The 18,246-nt window shown below is 35.7% G+C and overlaps 1 protein-coding gene across 4 annotated transcripts in view; it reads left to right on the top strand.

The window, feature by feature from the left end:
• The window catches only part of RAB23 (RAB23, member RAS oncogene family), a 45,229-nt gene that overhangs the window by 15,330 nt on the left and 11,653 nt on the right, over positions 1 to 18,246 (top strand). For all 4 annotated transcript variants that reach the window (XM_051997194.1, XM_051997195.1, XM_051997197.1 and 1 more), the window contains exon 4: positions 814 to 899. In XM_051997194.1, the coding sequence (XP_051853154.1) occupies positions 814 to 899 (86 nt within the window). The remainder of the gene's footprint in view (positions 1 to 813; positions 900 to 18,246) is intronic.

Raw genomic sequence — 18,246 nt, 5'->3', positions numbered from 1 at the left:
ATTAAAAATTTGATTCAGAGGAATAATTAAAAGGCTATTATAGGAGCTTTAGGCAAACTGAAATTCTAATTTCAATTGAATGGTGGTGAAGTAGACAAGAGAGGAAGAATTTTAAAGGAGTTGTGCTAGTACAAGTGGAAAGATGTGGCAAATAACTGTATATAAGAAATGAGGGAAGAATTAAAGAGTATTTTGAGGGAAAGGAAAAAAAATTTGCCATGGTTCTCTAAGAGGGAGAGAAGGGGGGTCAGTTAAAGGGAAAATTTAAATGAAATAAAAATAAAAGATATCATTAATTTTTAAAAAAAGAATTCTGGAATTTGAAGCTTGGGTAATGGTAAATAAGAGTAGCAGTACCTTGAACCTGTTTAAATAAACTAGGAGGGAAAGAACATGCTTTGGGAGGGATGGGAGTAGGGAAGAATATCAGTCTGTTCTAGCTGGGGAAGAGCAGAATTAAAGGCAAAAAAGTACAAGATTCTTATGAGAGACTTAATGTTAAAGCAACACTGCCAAAATCTATCTTAAAAGTAGTTCATTTATTATATATTTTTCTCATCTTATTCTTTCTTTTTTTGTGAAATCAAGGATTAATTGGAACCAAAATATACATATTTGTTAACACAAAGTATTACAAGTGCTCAAAAACTTGAAATTGAATCTTGATAAGTCTAATTTTACTTCCTAAGTTTGCTGATATGCAGAAAAATACAAGTAATATTTTTAAGAATTTCAGTTTTTAAAAAATCAAAATATTGAAATGTTACTGAATTTTTCCACTCAAAATTTGAATTGGCGTGCCTTTTATTTCAGAGTTAATGATGAAGATGTCAGGCTAATGTTATGGGATACAGCAGGTCAAGAAGAGTTTGATGCAATAACAAAGGCTTACTATCGAGGTACCTTTTGGTTTTGTTGTTGTTTTGTCTTGTTTTTATGGATAAGAAAATTCAGTTTGTTACCTAATGTTTTCTCTTTAGGAATAGTTGTAATTTCAAACTATTTTAGAAACTCAAGCTCCTAATGGATTTTTAAAATCATTTTATTGTAAAAATCATATGAATATTATAAAATAATTTTATCTAAATTTGTAAATCATAGAAAAGCTATGAATTTTTATTTAAGAAATCAAGATGAAATTTTTTATATGTATTCTTACTTAGTGAAAGTAATAGCTAATTATAAGAATGCTATCCAATTTTCTCCTCTGACTTGAAATTAGGGAATCTCTTAAAAATCCTCATCTAATTTTTGTCAAAGCAAGTCTTAGGGCAAAAAGTTTCTGTACTGGCTTTACCCATAAGAATTTAATGAGTGCCTACTGTATATTAGCATTGTGAGTAGGTATAAGATGTTCCCTTTCTAGTTGAAAAGATTAGCTTAGGGGCAGGAAGATGGTGCAGTGGATAGAGGACCAGCCTTGAATTCAAGAAAACCCCAGTTCAAATGTGATCTCAGACACTTAACACTTCCTAGCTGTGTGACCTGAGCAATCACTTAACTCCAAATGCCTCAGCCAAAAAAAAAAAAAAAAGTAAAGAAAATATTCGCCTAGTGTTTTTTAAATAGTTGCAAAAAAACCTGGAGAATGTAAGTATTAAATTATATACTACAGACCACAAATAATAAAGAAATTCAGAGGAGAGGAAGATACATGAGTTTGGAAGGAACAAATAACTGCAAAATTAGAGCTTCAAAATAGAGTCAGAAGCTAGAAATAAAACCTCAGATCTCTAAATGAGGCCTGAACGATAATTTCCTGTAAAAAATAAGCTTTTTCACTATTAGAATTTTAAAGTGTCATTTTCTTGGATTAATATGACTCAACAGTGGCAATAATGTGTTTGTAATAACGTAGCAGTGAATAAACCTTATTTAGCACATACTCCTAGTGTTATGCAGCTCATTGACCTAAGTAAATTCTTCATTCTATCTATGATCTCATCTGTTTTGATATTCCTTTCAACTTTTAAGATTTCAACCCATAATTGCTCTCTTATCTCACCTATCTTTGTTTATGTCCTGCCAGCAAGCTAGAGACAGAATTCTTGGTCATTTAATATGTATAGGTATCAGTGTACCATCAGATTGTCTTATCTATTATGTCATGTCCTAGCTTTGTAACTGACCCACCTCCTTTTTTGGGCAGACACTTCTTGGCTTATATCTCTTAAAACTACTTTGTGGTATAAACTTAAGAATCTCAGAGTTGAAGGCATGTCAGTGGCCATCAAGTCCAAAACATCTACAAAAGGAACCCATACTGTAACATACCTAACAAATACTCATTCATCCTCTGCTTGAAGACCCCCAAGGAAGGGCAACCCACAACTTTTTTATGGCTTGCCCTTAGCTTTTTTCCCTCTATTTCCCATGTAATAGAGGTATCCTGTATTTCTGTAAATACTCAATCCATTACATCTCATTGTCAGTTTTGTTAGGCAGAATTATTTTAGATAATTTCTTTTATTTCTTCCTTATCTGTTATGAATTCTCCTTTTTTCATTTTTGATTCTGGCAATTTCATTTTCTTCTACTTTTCTGATCATAATAGCTAATGTTATGTTATTTTTTTTTTTAGCTCTTAGTTTTAGATATCAATTCAATTGAGTTTTCTTTGTTGTTTTAATTTTATCTCTATTTTGATTTCAGTTTCTATTTTTGGGTCTGGTTGGTTTCCGGATGGTTTTTTTTAAATTGTCACATTTTATAAAGTCCTATGTCCAATTTAATGGCATGTTTTTATTTTTGATGAAAGCATTTAGAGATACACATTTCTCCCCTAAGGACTGCTTTTCCTGTTGGCTGAATTTTTTGGTAGGTTGTCTGATAATTATAATTTTCTTTGATGATGAAATTATCCATTGTTTCTGATTATTTTGACCCACAGGTGCTTGAAGATGCTATTTAGTTTCCATTTAGATTTGAATGATTGAAAAAGATCAAATACCTTTTATTAATTATATCTTTTAATTATATTATGGTCATTAATGGATGTTTTTAATATTTCTTCTTTTTCATATTTATGAAGCTTTTATCCTTTCACATATAGTCAGTTTTTGTAAATATGCCATGCATACATACATAATTCAAGAAATGTGTGTGTGTGTTGTATATGTTATTGATTCCCATTCAACAATTATTGGAGATCCATCTGATCTAACTTTAATAAAATTCTCTTTGTGTCCTTAACTTTTTGTTGTTGTTTTATTTTGTTAGATTTATCTAGTTCTGAAAAGAGTATTTCAGTTAGCTTTTTCTTCAGATCCTTAATGGCATAACAATGCCATTTGGTACATATAAAGCATTAGTATCATTTCATTATTTGTGGCATCTTTAAATATAATGTTTTTTCTGGCTTATCTTTTAGTCCATGTCTTTTTGTTTTGTTTACTATTGTCTTGCTACCTATGCTTTTTAGAATTCATTTGAAGTAAAATATATTTTTCCTAGTCCTTCATTTTAACTATTTGATTTTTTAATATTTCTGATGTGTTTCTTTAAACATTTTGTTGTTGGATTGTTCTAATTCATCCTAATACTTTATTGTTTTATGGGTACATTTATCCCATTCATATTCATTGATACATTGTTAATTGTGGTTTTTACTGTCATAATCCTCCACTTTTTAGTCTTTCTTCACTCTCCTCTGTATAAAAAAAGATGGTAAAAGAGATCCCATTACTTTACCCTTGTTCTCATCATTTTCTTCATATTTTTTCTACTCTTAATTTCTCTTTCGTGATGATCTACCCTATAGAGTTGAAGTTTGGAAGCTGGTGACTATTCCTTTTCTAATCAGCAATTCTTAAATCTCTTGTGTACTCTCCACATTTTTCTAAACCAAATTCTCCTTTGCCTAGTTCAGATAAAGAGTGGAGATTCATGAGTTTCCCACTTGAACATGTTTATACTTTTCTTGGGCACTTTAGTTACGAGATTCAAATTTTCTTCTTTTCTTCCTTACTATATTCTTTTTTTCCCTTTTTTCCTCTTAAAATCAACAAAAAGAAACAAAATTAATCATCAGATCTTTTATTTTTCTTCTTCTGTGACCTCTGAAAGCAGTCATTTAAAAAAAAATACTTATCTTTTTTCTTACTAATAAAATCTAAGGACTTTATAATCATTTAATCTCTTCCTCTTACTCAAATGTGTTTACCTTTTGAAGTTTCTCTCTCTCTCTCCTTCTCTCTCTCCTCTCTCACATATATTTCTCCTTCTATTCAGCCTTTTGTTTCTGGATTGGAACTTAGTTCCAGATTTTACCTCCTTCTTATAGTCTTGAATGGGATCAGGTGGATTCTATTTAGTCTTATTCCTTCTATTAGATATTGGTACAGTTCTGGATATTCATTCTTTCTTAGCTCCATCTTCTACTTTATTTCCTGCCACCTACCTCCCTTTTACATTGGTTCATTGCAGATCCAGTCTTTATCTACTTCTTCCACAATCCAAAATCAAGATTTTATTTTATTCCTTGTTTTGGACATGTCGGTTTTGATCTAAGGTTAGAAACTGTTACAATCTTGGACCTCTTGGAAGGCTCCTATATAGTATTGTTGAACTGGCCTTGCCTCCTGTTGTTATTCTTGAATGCTTTAAGACATGGCCTTGTCTCTTAATGCTGCCATAAGAATATAGGGCTAAAGTCCTAAAGATTGGACTGGCTTCAGACCAGTGTTTAACAAATTAAGCTGACTTTGGATCTTTTTTAAGAATTTTATCTTAATAGGTTCAGCCCAGTTCACTAATCTTTTAGATCCTGGTATCATCAGTTTCTTAGCTAAAGTTGAGGAGGTTCGGCACAAGGCAGAGAGAAAACCCCGTTCTGGTCGGTGCAGGTCCTTTGTAAATGAATTTACGAACTCAAAAAGTTAAACTGGCAAAAAAGTTTATTGGCACTGGGAAGTCAGCTTTTGCTAGGAGGCTGACTTCCTTAGTGGTAAGGTCCCAACAGAAAAGTAAAAGCCTAGCAGAGGAGTCCTGACAGAGAAAGTTCATAGCAGAGGAATCCAGACAGAGAGGTAAAGAGGGGTGTGGTCTTGTTAGGGAAATAGGTGAGAGAGATAAAGAGGAGCTGGCATGATTCCTGCTTTTAGGTCCTTTCTGCAAGGAGTTGAGCCGAGTTGCCCCTTTTTATAATTTGAAACTTGGCTAGGGACTGGGTGCATTCTGAGTTGAAATCAGACTGAAATTTTCAAATTGAATAGAAATTTACCAGTTGAATGGTCCTAGACTAATCTCCAACTCAGTAGGAGTCAATAGAATTCTAGATCCCCAGGTAAATGACATTACTTAAATTTGAGCTAAATAGGCCTGGGCCAATTTTAATGAAACCACTTAACTGCCCCGAAAGGTGGGTCCCTAACAGAAGAGTTTTAGAGCTCACCTCAAAGGCCAAAAAGAACAGTTTCAAGGGGGATAGTTTCAGGGTTCCCACATCATTTGCCCCCCCCCCCCCCAAGCAGTTGCCACCCAAATTCATTTGGGGAAAAGGGCAAAAATCTCAGACTTATGTAACTGCTTCAAACTGGCAAGGGTCAGAGATATCTCTAGTTTATTTGGGAGTTCATGCCAAGAGGGGAAATGTGAGATCTGGAAACAGTAGCAGGGCATCCAAGGGGCATTGTGTATTTGTCTCATGTTCTCCAGGCTGGAGGAGCAGTTGAAAATGTGTAGCTTGAAGCCTAGAGAAAATAGATCTCAGGAGTAGATTAAAATGGGGTGTCATCCAGGGTTGATATGATGACATTTGGAAATGGGGCCTTTTTGCAGGAAATGCTCTGATCCAGTCTGTGGCTGCTTTTAAGAATGCCAAATGCTTCCCCTGCCCACAGAGCTCCCCAGCTGAAGGTAATTAAGGAGTTAAGTATGCTAAGGAGTTAATTGTTGGCAGGAGATATAGAATGCCAATCAAGAAAAGTAGCAGAGAATATGCTAGGAGCAAAAAGCTCTCATTTTTGGAATGAGAAAAAGTTAGGTAGGAGAATGAAAGTGAGGGAAAGGAGGACTCCAGATCCATTCTACCCTCCTTTCTCTAGAGTATTCCCAAGAGTACTTTGAAAAAGCTAGGCATTTTATCTCTCTGCCAGGAGCTTAGGCAGGCTTTAGCAAGTGCCTTGAGGCTTTCGGGGGTGTTAGCAAAAACTGAAAGCTGTTTGGAATCCCCTTTCTTTCCAGAGAAGCCCATGAACATGCAAAATATGAAAAGCATATTTGGAGTCAGTATAAGTGTCCACTCCCATTCCTTTCCCCAGTTCTAAAGTTCTGGTTAGGGCAGAGGTCCCAGGAGGAAATGATTTAGCCTCTAGGTTGCCAGTGAGAGTCACCTGCCTTTGTATTCCCATTTTCAGGAAAGTTAATTTGTCCCAGTTTGGTGGAGAACAGGGGGAACAGGCAGGACTAAGGGTGTGACAAACCCAGAGAGTAAGGTTAGGTAGGGGACCCTAATATCTATTAGGTTGCCTACCCAGCTATTGATGTCCTTTGGCTGTAGTCCTGGTGGGGAGTTAAAACCTGTAATGGCTGTCCCTAAGTTAGTTGTGAGGACTCTTCAATTAAAAGCCTTTTCAATTAAAGGCAGCTGCTGCTCTAAGGCAGGATGGCTAAACGCAAAGTGCACAGATGCTGTGAGGCAGGGTCTGGAGGATGGTTGTGGCCCTGCTAGTTCGGGCTGCACATCAAGATAAGAATGCAGTTAAGCTTGTACAAATCTCTCAACAGTCTAAAAGTTTGTGCTTTAAAATTTTTTTTTTTTTTAATATCTCTGGGGGTCTGAGAAGAGAGCTGGGTCTCACCATTAAATCACCAAGCTAGCTAGGCAGAAGAGAGAGAGCTCAAGACAGGTCTTGAGCCCCACCCCGTACTATACCCACTTTGCAGGGGAGGGGTAGGACAGACCAAAAGGCCAGATTGAGAGTGGAGAAATCCCTCCCATCACCAGCCACCAGGTATCTAGCTGTGGAGCAAGGGGGAACTTGACCAAGCCCCAAATTCCTGCCAGAGCGTAGGATGTGGGGGCGGGGGCAGTTCGACCCCTGTACCAAGCAGCCACTAGGTGTTGGGCTCTCGTAATGGAGAGGCAGTCCCTCCAGTGCTCCTCCTGCTCAAACTCAGGACAGGGACTGGAGTCTCCTCAGACAGTTTCTATGACACCTAGAGCACAAACCGCAGTTTGGGAAGGGTTTGCATTGAATGAAGCACCTCTGCTCTGGGTGGAGGAGATGGAAGTTGCCCTGAGGAGAAGAAAAGAGCTGGGAATCCTAGGTTTTAGTTCAGGTGAGAGAGCTAAAGAGCCAACAGCTGTTTGTAACAACTGAGTGGGAGAAACTTGAGGGCTCAAATTTGGCTTCTCTAGTTTTCCTCCATTTATCTAGTTCCTCCTCCATTCATCCCCCAAGTGTTGGCCTGGGACCCCTCAAAGAGTTGAGGTCCAGAATAGCCAGGTTTTTCCTTGGTCTGGGGGAAATTCTCTGAAAAGGATTTAGGGGAGTGCATTGAGATGCAAAGGAAGGCTCTTTTGTCTCTAGAGGAGCTGAGTGGAGGGAGTCTGATTCTCTTCCAACAAATCTAATCAGCATCTTAAAGCTTTCCAGTTTGGGGATTTTTCTCAAGCTGAATATGTCTCTACTCAAGGAAGGATTTTTTTTTAGAAGCCAGTGGTGTTCTGTCTCATTTTTGACAAGAAAGTCTTAGTTTCCCCCAAATTCTGTAGCACCTCATTCTTCTCTAGACAGTGTCTAGAAATGGAAAGCCACAAAATGCTACTTTTGTCAGAACACAGAAATTCCAATAGAGCGTTCCCCCAAGAATTCTGCTTGAACCTGGGGCTCCCAATGACCCAAACCTACCCGGGTGTTTGGGTGTCCACTATAGAATAGGGGGAAAAAAAGGTTTTTTACTTTGTCCGGGGTTTTCTGTCAGTTGGGAAACCAAAAATGGTGGGATTTGGCACAGGGCACAGATTTGTGGGAACCCCCTTCAGGTCAGCGCAGGTCCTTCGTAAAAGAATTTTTGAACCAGAAAAGTTAAACTGGCAAAAGAAGTTTATTGTTGGAACTGAGAAGCCAGCCTTTGTTAGGAAGGCTGACTTCCTTAAGTAGCAAGGTCCTGACAGAGAAGTAAAGGTTTAGCAGAGGAATCCTGGCAGAGAGGCAAAGAGGGGTGTAGTTCTGTTAGGGAAATAGGTGAGATAAAGAGGGATTAAAACTGAAAAGAGAATGCCCTCTCAGTGGCAAGAGTATCCTTGCAGGCAGCCATGCCAAAAGATGTCCCTTGGCCTGGCATGATTCCTGCTTTGGCCTCTCTGCAAGGAGTTGAGCCTGGTTGCTCATTTTTATAATTGAAACTTTGGCTAGAGGCTGGGGACAGTTTGAGTTGAAATTGGACAGAGACCTTCAAGTGAATTGAATAGAAATTTTAATGAGTATCTCTGGACTAATCTCCAACTCAATAAAGGGTGTAATCAGTAGTGAGTGTTATCAATGGGGGTGTGCAGTTCTCCTCCAAGATAACAGAATGAAACTACTTGTTTTGATTCCCTCTAGCAGGTCTTTTGCAGAGGGAAGTGTTCAAGGAAAATCTCTCCATCAAGGAGTCTCTACCTCATTCCCTTCCCCACCAAGTCAAAGAGAGACAGTATGGGAATCTCCCCCTTCCCCATCCCCACCCCCCATCAAAGTGGTATCCTAGAATTTACTGAGCATGCTTTCTATGACTTTTTTCAAGTCATGTATGAGTGCTTTAAAGAGCATAGGGTCAAGCATAGATAACTGAGAGTACTCCTTTAGACACCTCCAATCAAGTTGACATTTAACTAGTAACAACTTCTTTTTGAGTCCTATCACTTAATCCCTGCTGAATCCATCCAAATTCTATTGTTGTCTAATACATGTATCTCCATTTTATTCACAGTATTAGTATGATATACTTACCGTGTTTCCCCGATAAGACACTGTCTTATTATTTTTTTGGACAGAAAAACCCCAGGGGGCTTATTTTCAGGGGAGGGCTTATTTTAATGAACATTGACAGCAATTTTAATAAACAGGTAAATGTGAACCAAAAAAAGTACCTTTATTCAATAATGATCATGTCATCTTCTTCAACAACATCGTCATAAGTGTCCATACCCTGAATTCCGTCCTGGATGTCTTGCGCCTCTATTTCCTTCAGAAGAAGTGGACCCAATCTGTCATGTCCAGCAATATAATTCTCTTTAAATGAACATGTCTTGTCCAGGTAACCTGCTCGTAGTGCCTTGGCGACACAGCTGTCAGTAATTTTATCCCATGACTTCTTTACCCAAGTCACGACTTCTTGCAGACAGGGCTTCACAAAGTTTCCACGCTGATTTCTTTCCATTCTATTTTCAATGTAGTCATTGACTTCCATGCGTAAATGGTCCTTGAATGGCTTATTTATTGCAATATCAAGGGTGTGGAGATAGGCAGTCATTCCTGCAGGAATCATTACTTGATCTATTCTTCTCTCTGCAAGGAAGTTCTTCATTTCTTTAGTGCGGTGAGTGCTGGCTGAGTTCTTCTTTTATCCTCCATCATGCCCCCTGAGTTCTTTTATCCTCCATCATGCCCCTTTTATCCTCCATCATGCCCCCTCACTCCCGCTTACATACTGGGTTTTTCTGCCTCAGCTCTCCTCCGCGGCACTGCTCTCAATGGCGCCAGCAAACAAATCACTGGGGAAGAACAGGATGACGCGCTAACTGCTGCAGCTCTGATTGGATGCAGCTTGGAGAGCGGAGTGCGTTTCACCTGGGACAGGAGAGGGGGTGGGGGGGATGGGACGGTGCATATAGAGGGTACCATAATGTAGCGTGTAGCACAGGGGATCACCTTCATTACAGTAGCAATCTCAATAGGGCTTATTTTAGAGGAATCTTACACAGTAAGGGGAGGGCTTATTTTCGGGATAGGTCTTATTATCGGGGAAACACGATAGCAGAAGCTTGGCTAACATCTAGGCAAACTATATTCACTGCATTCTCATCTACTAGTTTACTAATCTTCTCAAAAAAGAAAATTGGTGTAGACCAGAGGTTCTCAAACTTTTTAAATAGGGGGCCAGTTCACTGTCTCTCAGATTGTTAGAGGGCCGGACTATAATAAAAAAAAAAACTTAGTTTTGTGGGCCTTTAAATAAAGAAACTTCATAGCTCTGGGTGAGGGGGATAAACGTCCTCAGCTGCTGCATCTGGACCACGGGCTGTAGTTTGAGGACCCCTGGTAGACTGTCATAGCCCATTTTTGATGAAGGTGTGCTGGCTTTTTAAATCACCATTTCTTTCTAAATGTTTGCCAGCTGTCTTGGATAATTATTTATTGTAGTACAAACAGGTGCTTCCTATTCAGAGCATCTAGTTTCTTCCTCTTCGGATAGTCCCCAATCTTTTTATAAGCTCTGATTATTATATAATTGTTCTTTTCTTTTTCTGTATAATACTCTCCTCTGCTCAGTCTCAGATCTTCTTTGATATATTAAAGTTTCATTTCTCTTTGCTGTATAAAACCTTTTCTCTGATAACCTGAAGTTTAACTCTGAGTCCCCTGAATCTTCTCCAGGAAGATCATCCTGCACTTGAGATAGTCACTTGACTATGGCAGAAATATAAATACTGCACATTTGATTGAAGGCACTATACAATTTCTCCTTTTCTCCGCAATTATTGAAATTTTCTGCTTTAAAAAAAGCCTACTTTTGAGTATTTACATCTCAATCCTATATATCTGGTTAAGACTTTTCTAGCTAATTAATACTTACTCAACTTGATAGGTCCACTCACCTTAGTCTCAATAACAATTCTACATCCACACCTACCTGCCTTTCAGCATTTTGTCTCTCCTACCAATTTGTTTTATCTTCTTAATTCTTCTTTTCTTATTTTCTGTGTCTTTTCTACTATCTTCTTCCTGTTCTTGAGAACCTTTTCAGGTTCTCCTCCTTAGTCTTCTTCAATTTGCTTTAATTCTCTTGCTCTGCTTCTTCTACCATAATCTCTCTCTCTCTCTTTTTTTTTTTTTAAATAACTTTTTATTGACAGAACCCATGCCAGGATAATTTTTTACAGCATTATCCCTTGCACTCACTTATGTTCCGATTTTTCCCTTCCCTCCCTCCACCCCCTCCCCCAGATGGCAAGCAGTCCTTTACATGTTGAATAGGTTACAGTATATCCTAGATACAACATATGTGTGCAGAACCGAACAGTTTTCTTGTTGCACAGGGAGAATTGGATTCAGAAGGTATAAATAACCTGGGAAGAAAAACAAAAATGCAAGCAGTTTATATTTATTTCCCAGTGTTCTTTCTTTGGGTGTAGCTGCTTCTGTCCATCCTTGATCAATTGAAACTGAATTAGTCTCTTTATTGAAGAGATCCACTTCCATCAGAATATATCCTCAAACAGTATCGTTGAGATATATAATGATCTCCTGGTTCTGCTCGTTTCACTTAGCATCAGTTCATGTAAGTCTCGCCAGTCCTCTCTGTATTCATCCTGCTGGTCATTCCTTCTACCATAATCTCATAGAAGCTAGAAATAAACTCAAAATTGGGGGGAGGGGGAAGTTGTAGGCTTTAATATTATGTAAGATACTAATATTGCCAAGTCTCATTGATATATGTCTGTACACACCTATTTTTCTTTCTTTTTAAAAAAAAAATTTATTGAAGCTTTTTATTTTCGACACATACAAGGATAATTTTTCAACTTTGCACTGACCCTTGTGTAAATCTAATATAGGCATACATATTTATACAATTATCTTGCTACCCAAGAAGAATCCTATCAAAAAGGAAAAAAATGAGAACAAAAATAAAATTCAAGCAAACAACAACAAAAGAAGTAAAAATGCTATGTTGTGATCCATACTCAGTTCCCACAGTCCTTTCTCTGGGTTATACATCTATTTTTCTTTATTGCATTTTTATTGACTTTTATTTTTGATTCCTCGGATTTTTTTGATTTGATAACCTTATAATATCTTTTAAAAGCAGCTAGATGGCACAACAGATAAAACCCTGGACTTGAAGACATAAAGACTCATGTTCATGACTTCAAATCCAACCTCAGACACTTAGTAGTTTTGTGACCCTAGGCAAGTCACTTAATCAGTTTGCCTCAGTTTTCTCATTTGTAAAATTGAACTGAACAAGGAATTACAGACCTCTCCAATATCTTTGCCAAAAAAAAAAAAAAAACCCTGCAAAAGGGATCATAAAGAGTCAGACATGACTGAATAACAAAATGTAACTCTTAAAAATATTTATGCTAAAGAGATGAATTTCAGTTTCATGGAGAAGCTTGGTGTCATTGAAAATATTACATAATTTTCTAAATGCAATCTAGACTGTCATCTTCCTATTCGATTCTGGACTAAGCTTAGTGTTCATCTACATTGTACATCAAAACAAGATGGGAAAAATGAGCTCTTCATATGCGGCTTATGTCAAAACTTGAACAAAAGTCATTCCTCAATAGCTTTTTCTGTGTGGATCATTAGGTTCAATTCTTTTTGAGTTGTTAAAACTCTTAGGAAGTTTTATAATGTTCTGGGGCTGGATGGAATCCATACAATATCATCTGTAAAAAGGAACATCTGTTGAAATGTTCCACCAACTTTAGAAAATCCCCTTTACCATATATACTTTGTGGCCTAATATAGAATATTATTTGTGTCAACCTTTTTGACAATAATATGTTCTCAGAAATAAATATGATACAAAAATAAAAGATATCAATAACGTAACGTAACAGTTTTAGAGAAAAATAGTCTACATATGTCATTGATGAAAAAAATGTTTTTATAAAAATATTGATATCAAATTTATAATTATTTTCTCACTGAGTTCATGTGGAAGGAAAAAACTGGGATTATAAAAATCATGTCAGAGTATTACATCTCTTGTTTTCACTTTTACTTTATTCCAGTAAAAAGTTATTGGTGTGTTATGATTTTCATTTCCCTAAGTGGTGCACATTATTCTCCATCTTTGATTCTTCTAAGTTACAGGAGATTGTTTTAGGTGGCTGACAAAACTTCAAAACTCTAAAGGACTTGGATGATTATCAGAGCCAGACTTTTTCATTTTGCTAATGAGAAAAAAAGACCATACAACTAGTTATTTTCAATAGGCATTCATAAATCATTTAAAGATGAATCATGAATTTAAATTCAGTAAACACATTGCTTATTTTCAGGACAAAGTGTTTATGCATTGTGTGTTTATACATTAAGAATTGCCATAATTCATCCTATAAACTACTTTGTTTTGGTGAAGGTTAAATATAACCCATTTAATAGACTGTACTGATGATTTTAAGTTACTAAATCTGATTGTGTTAATGCAACCCTGTGAATTGTTTTGTTTAGTCTTTTTTATGTATGTAGGAGTAAAATATCTCTCCCTTTTTTGGTTCAAAAAAAAAAAAAAAAAAGAAATGCCACAAAAGCAATGTTGAGAACAGAAAATTGTGTAAATACATAATTTTGGGGATCCAACAAAATTGGGACCAAAGGCTAGAACTTAGTCCCAAATCAATAGTTTTCCCCTCGTATTTCTTTCTAGATAACATTAAAACTGATTTTTTTCTGATATCTTTGGAAATCAAATCACTTTGATGGGATATAAGATGAATCCTTAGTTATTATTTAATTCCATATAATTTGAGATAATATTGTGGCAAGATTCTACTATTTAGTGTGGGTTTGTTTTTTGAAAATTTTTCATGCTGTGTAATAATTTAAACAGTATACAATTCATAGTAGTAACTAACATGTATATATTGCTTTTGACTTAGCAAAGTCCTACCTCCAATATAGAGTAGCTGTGTAATTTTGAGCAAGGCACTTAGCCTCTCAGTACTTAAATCAACTAAGTTAAAGACAGATTTTTCTGACTTGAAATGGTGGAGAAAGTTATCCATAGAATATCAGGTCCTCCTGTCCCTATCTCCTCTTTCTTGTTTTTGGCCATAGTTATTAAATATACATCTTGAGCTTTTAGGAACTTAATTGCTTATTTGTCAGGGTTTGGTATTTTTTGGCCTATTTTTGCGATTGTATTTACAGTTTGTTGAACTTTTTTCTGTTTCTTTCTAAGTAACTAATTGTACTTTTAAGGCAATTGAAGAAGCCTACCTAGTGATTTTAATATTAACTGAAATATCTTTCTACAGTTGTGGAATATGTGCAAACTTCTATGGAAATAGGAGGACGAATTATCTGACCTGTTATGGCCTTATGACTTAAAGAAATGATATATTGACAATCCATATTATGTATATGACATTTAATTATAGTAGCTGTTTATGTATAAATATAATTCTTTCCTAAAAACAACTAAGTAGTTGGTTTACTGAATTTAAATTAAACCATTTATGGTTACCTGCCCTAAAAGAATTCACAGGCTTTTAAAAAGAGAGATGGAAGAAGTTTTTTGTTTTTTTTTTAAGAAAGGACAATTGAAGAAAAACAAGATTATGATTAGAAAATTGACTGGAAAAGGAGATGCAGTTTTGTTTTTTTTGTTGTTATTGTTTATTTTTAGTGAGGCAATTGGGGATAAGTAACTTGCCTAGAGTCATACAGCTAGAAAGTGTTAAATATCTGAGGTCTGATTTGAACTTAGGTCCTTCTGATTCCAGGGCTGATATTCTGTCTATCTACTGTGCCATCTAACTGCCCCTGGAGATCCAGGATCTTAGAAAGAAAGCAAGTTTTTGAAAATTAGAATAGAGGAAGTGGTTCTCTTCGATAAAGAGAGCTAATTCAGTTTCAATTGATCAAAGATGGACAGAAGCAGCTACACCCAAAGAAAGAACACTGGGAAATGAATATAAACTGCTTGCATTTTTGTTTTTCTTCCCAGGTTATTTATACCTTCTGAATTCAATTCTCCCTGTGCAACAAGAAAACTGTTCGGTTCTGCACACATATATTGTATCTAGGATATACTGTAACCTATTCAACATGTAAAGGACTGCTTGCCATCTGGGGGAGGGGGTGGAGGGAGGGAAAAGAAAAATCGGAACATAAGTGAGTGCAAGGGATAATGCTGTAAAAAATTACCCTATCAATAAAAAATTATTAAAAAAAAATTAGAATCGAGCAAGAGGAAGCCAGTGAAGTTGTAAGAGACTAAGAAATAATAAAACAAAATTAAAGAGTGAAAGAATAGAAGAGAAAGTGAACATTTCATAAGGAAAATAACTGATCTGGGGAACAGATCAAAAAGAGAAAACATAAGAATAAAGGGCAATCAGGCTATCTGAAAGCTATGCTCAGAAAAAGTATCTTGATAATATAAGAAATAATTAAAAGAAAATTGTCTTGAAATGTTAGAACAAGAAGGGAAAGTAGAAATAGAACAAAATCTACCCATCACCACCCAAAAGAGATCCTACACTAAAAACTATGGGACTATCTTAGCCAAATTCCAAAACCCCCAGATTGGTGAGAAAATATTATCAATAACAAAAAAATCAAACAATTAAAATACAGCAGAGCCATGTTAGAATCATAGAAGACTTAGCAGTGACTACATTTAAAGACTAACTGGGGTTGAAGTCAAAAATATCACACCCAGCAAAGTTAAACATAAACTTGAAGGGAAGAAAAATGGATATTCAGTGAATTGCTAGACTTTCAGGATTTTGTTATGAAATGACCTGAACTTAATAGAAAATTTGACATATAAGATCCAAGAGAAATATAAGGTAAACATCAAAAACTAATTACAAGAGACTCAATTAGGACAAACTTTATTTTTTATACATGGAAATATAAACTGTATAAGATTGTCATTAATAATTAGACAGTTTGAAAAAGATTAGGGTAGACTAGCTCAGTATAATGTTATTTCAAAAAGCAAAACTACGCTCTCATGGTTTCGGAAAAGATAAAAGAGCAATTATCTTATATAAATGAGGTTCAAGTGGTCCAGGTGGTCTGGTAGTTCTGGAACACTGCTCTCCTTGATAATGGTTGAAGAGAGAGAACAATGCAAATATATCTATAAGGGTATACAAGTCTTCTGAATTCAGAAAAAAATAAAGGAGTAGGGAAAAGATAAGGGAAGAGAAAAATCATTCATTTAGAAGAGAATAAAAGTCTTCTAAATTTATAAAGAAATAAGAATGAAGGAGGAATAGGTTGGGAAGATATAGAAGAGGATGTGATAAGGTGTGTAGATTAATGGGAGTGGGATAAAGAGAGAACAACATTTATGTTTGGAAACCTATAAAAGTCTTCTAAATTCAGATAGAAACGAGAGGGGAAAGGTTGGGGAAGAGGATAAGTGAGGGATCCTGGTGAGATGGGAGTAGGTTGAGGAAAGTTAAGAAATAGGGCAAGATGGTGGACAGAAATAAAGTGGAGGAATCTGGAGGGATAGGAAATAAAGAGATATACATAAAATATAAATCAGGAGTGGAATTTATTATGTAAAAAAAAAGCAGAGGTAGTCATCATGATCTTGAGCAAAATTAAACTTAACCTAGATTTAATTAAAAGAGAAAAATAGGGAAACTGCATTGTATTCAGTCATATTAATCAATATTGTGTTAGACTATTTAAAATAGCTAGACTGTATAAGATTGGAATATTGCTGTGGTATAGAAAATGAGTTGGTGAAATTAGAAAAATAAGGAAAAACTTGGAAGCTGTTATCTACCTTCAGAGAAACAGGACAAACATAGTATGGGTTTTATTTATATATATGCATATGAATGTGTATATGTGTATGATTATAGATACCTATGTGTGTATATATAGATATATGTAGATAGATAGTTCTGTGTACATACATATTTACATACACTTATATATATCTTTGCTTAATTGTAGCCTTAATGGGGGAGGAGGAGGAAAAAAAATAAAATAGAAAGTGCACAGCAGAGAATAAAAGACAACCTATAAAGAAGCAAAGAAAAGATAACTCTGAACACAATGTGTAGTATTTTTTATAAAGGCTTTTTTGAAATGGAAATTTATTGGTTTATATTTTGAATCTTCCCTTAACTTCTGCAAACATGGCAGTGAATGATTTTTTTCTATTTTTACTTTTACATTTTCAAAAATTACCTGCTTATGCTAATTTTGTTACATGTATTTCTCCTGATTTTGTGGGAATACTTTTTTCTTTGCATAATTTCCTCATCTTTCCTTGACAACCATTCAACCCTTGACTGTAGTAGGTAATGGTTTCACTGCTAAAGCTTCTACTTTTATAGATTTAGTCCTTTTATTACCCTTTCCTTTCTACATTTTTCTCTCTAGTGAAACTCTACTCCCCTTACCTGTAGTATGTTAAATAGATTTAAGTTTTGGAAGAATAAGAAGCTTGAAGTGATTGTGAGAAAATGACTTGATTACTAGATATATTAGTTTGCTTTACAAGTGGAATATTTCTCTCTTCTTGCATAGCTGCAGTTGTCCATTCTATTGGAAATAGCAGCTTCAATTATGAAACTTTTTTTCCCCTGGAGGTAGACTGCCCAGTTTGGAGGTACTTTCTTTTTTAAGTGAAGAAGTGAGCAGATACAACCAAGTACGTGATCTAGACTAATTAAATCATTTTAATGTTTTTGTATAGTATAATTCTCAAATTGGAATTCAAGATTCTTAAGTGGTAGGATGTTGATTGCTTGTTGATCTTTGTACTCAAAGAGAACGACCAAAATGATATCACTATGTTAGAGTTGAATTACAATGTATCTGACTGTCTGATCAGACCAATACGTACTCGAAATGGTCTGCCACAGGTTGGACATAAATAATCCTTATGTTTCTCTAATTTTGTTCATCTCATGTTTCTTTTGGGCTAATTCAGTTTTGCTTTGCTTATAGAGTATAAATAACATCTTCTCTGATGAGGGCACGCTATGCTGGGCTTTTCTGTGCCTGTGTTTCCCGTGTCATACATTCAATTCTAAAGTTCTTAAAGAGAGATCCTGAGAGTGTCTCTATCTCTTTTTCTGACTACCTTGTGAACTTTTGCCCTGTGTGAGTTTTCCATAAAATAATTTTTTTGGCAAATCTACATTTGGCATTCGAAAAATGTGCCCAGCCTAGCAGAATTGTGCTCTCTGTAGCATTCCAGGGATGGTGTTGAACAATTCCAGTAAAAGTGTAACCTACTTGAAATTTTAAAATAAGTAGACTTAAGTACAAATGAAATAAAATCCCCTTTTCCAGTGATGATTTCATTAATTTTAATAACAAT

This window comes from Antechinus flavipes, chromosome 4 (assembly GCF_016432865.1).
Source record: "Antechinus flavipes isolate AdamAnt ecotype Samford, QLD, Australia chromosome 4, AdamAnt_v2, whole genome shotgun sequence".
Classification (NCBI taxonomy): Eukaryota; Metazoa; Chordata; class Mammalia; order Dasyuromorphia; family Dasyuridae; genus Antechinus; species Antechinus flavipes.
Note: the sequence above shows the minus strand (reverse complement) of the source record. Positions and strands in the feature narration are given on the sequence as shown.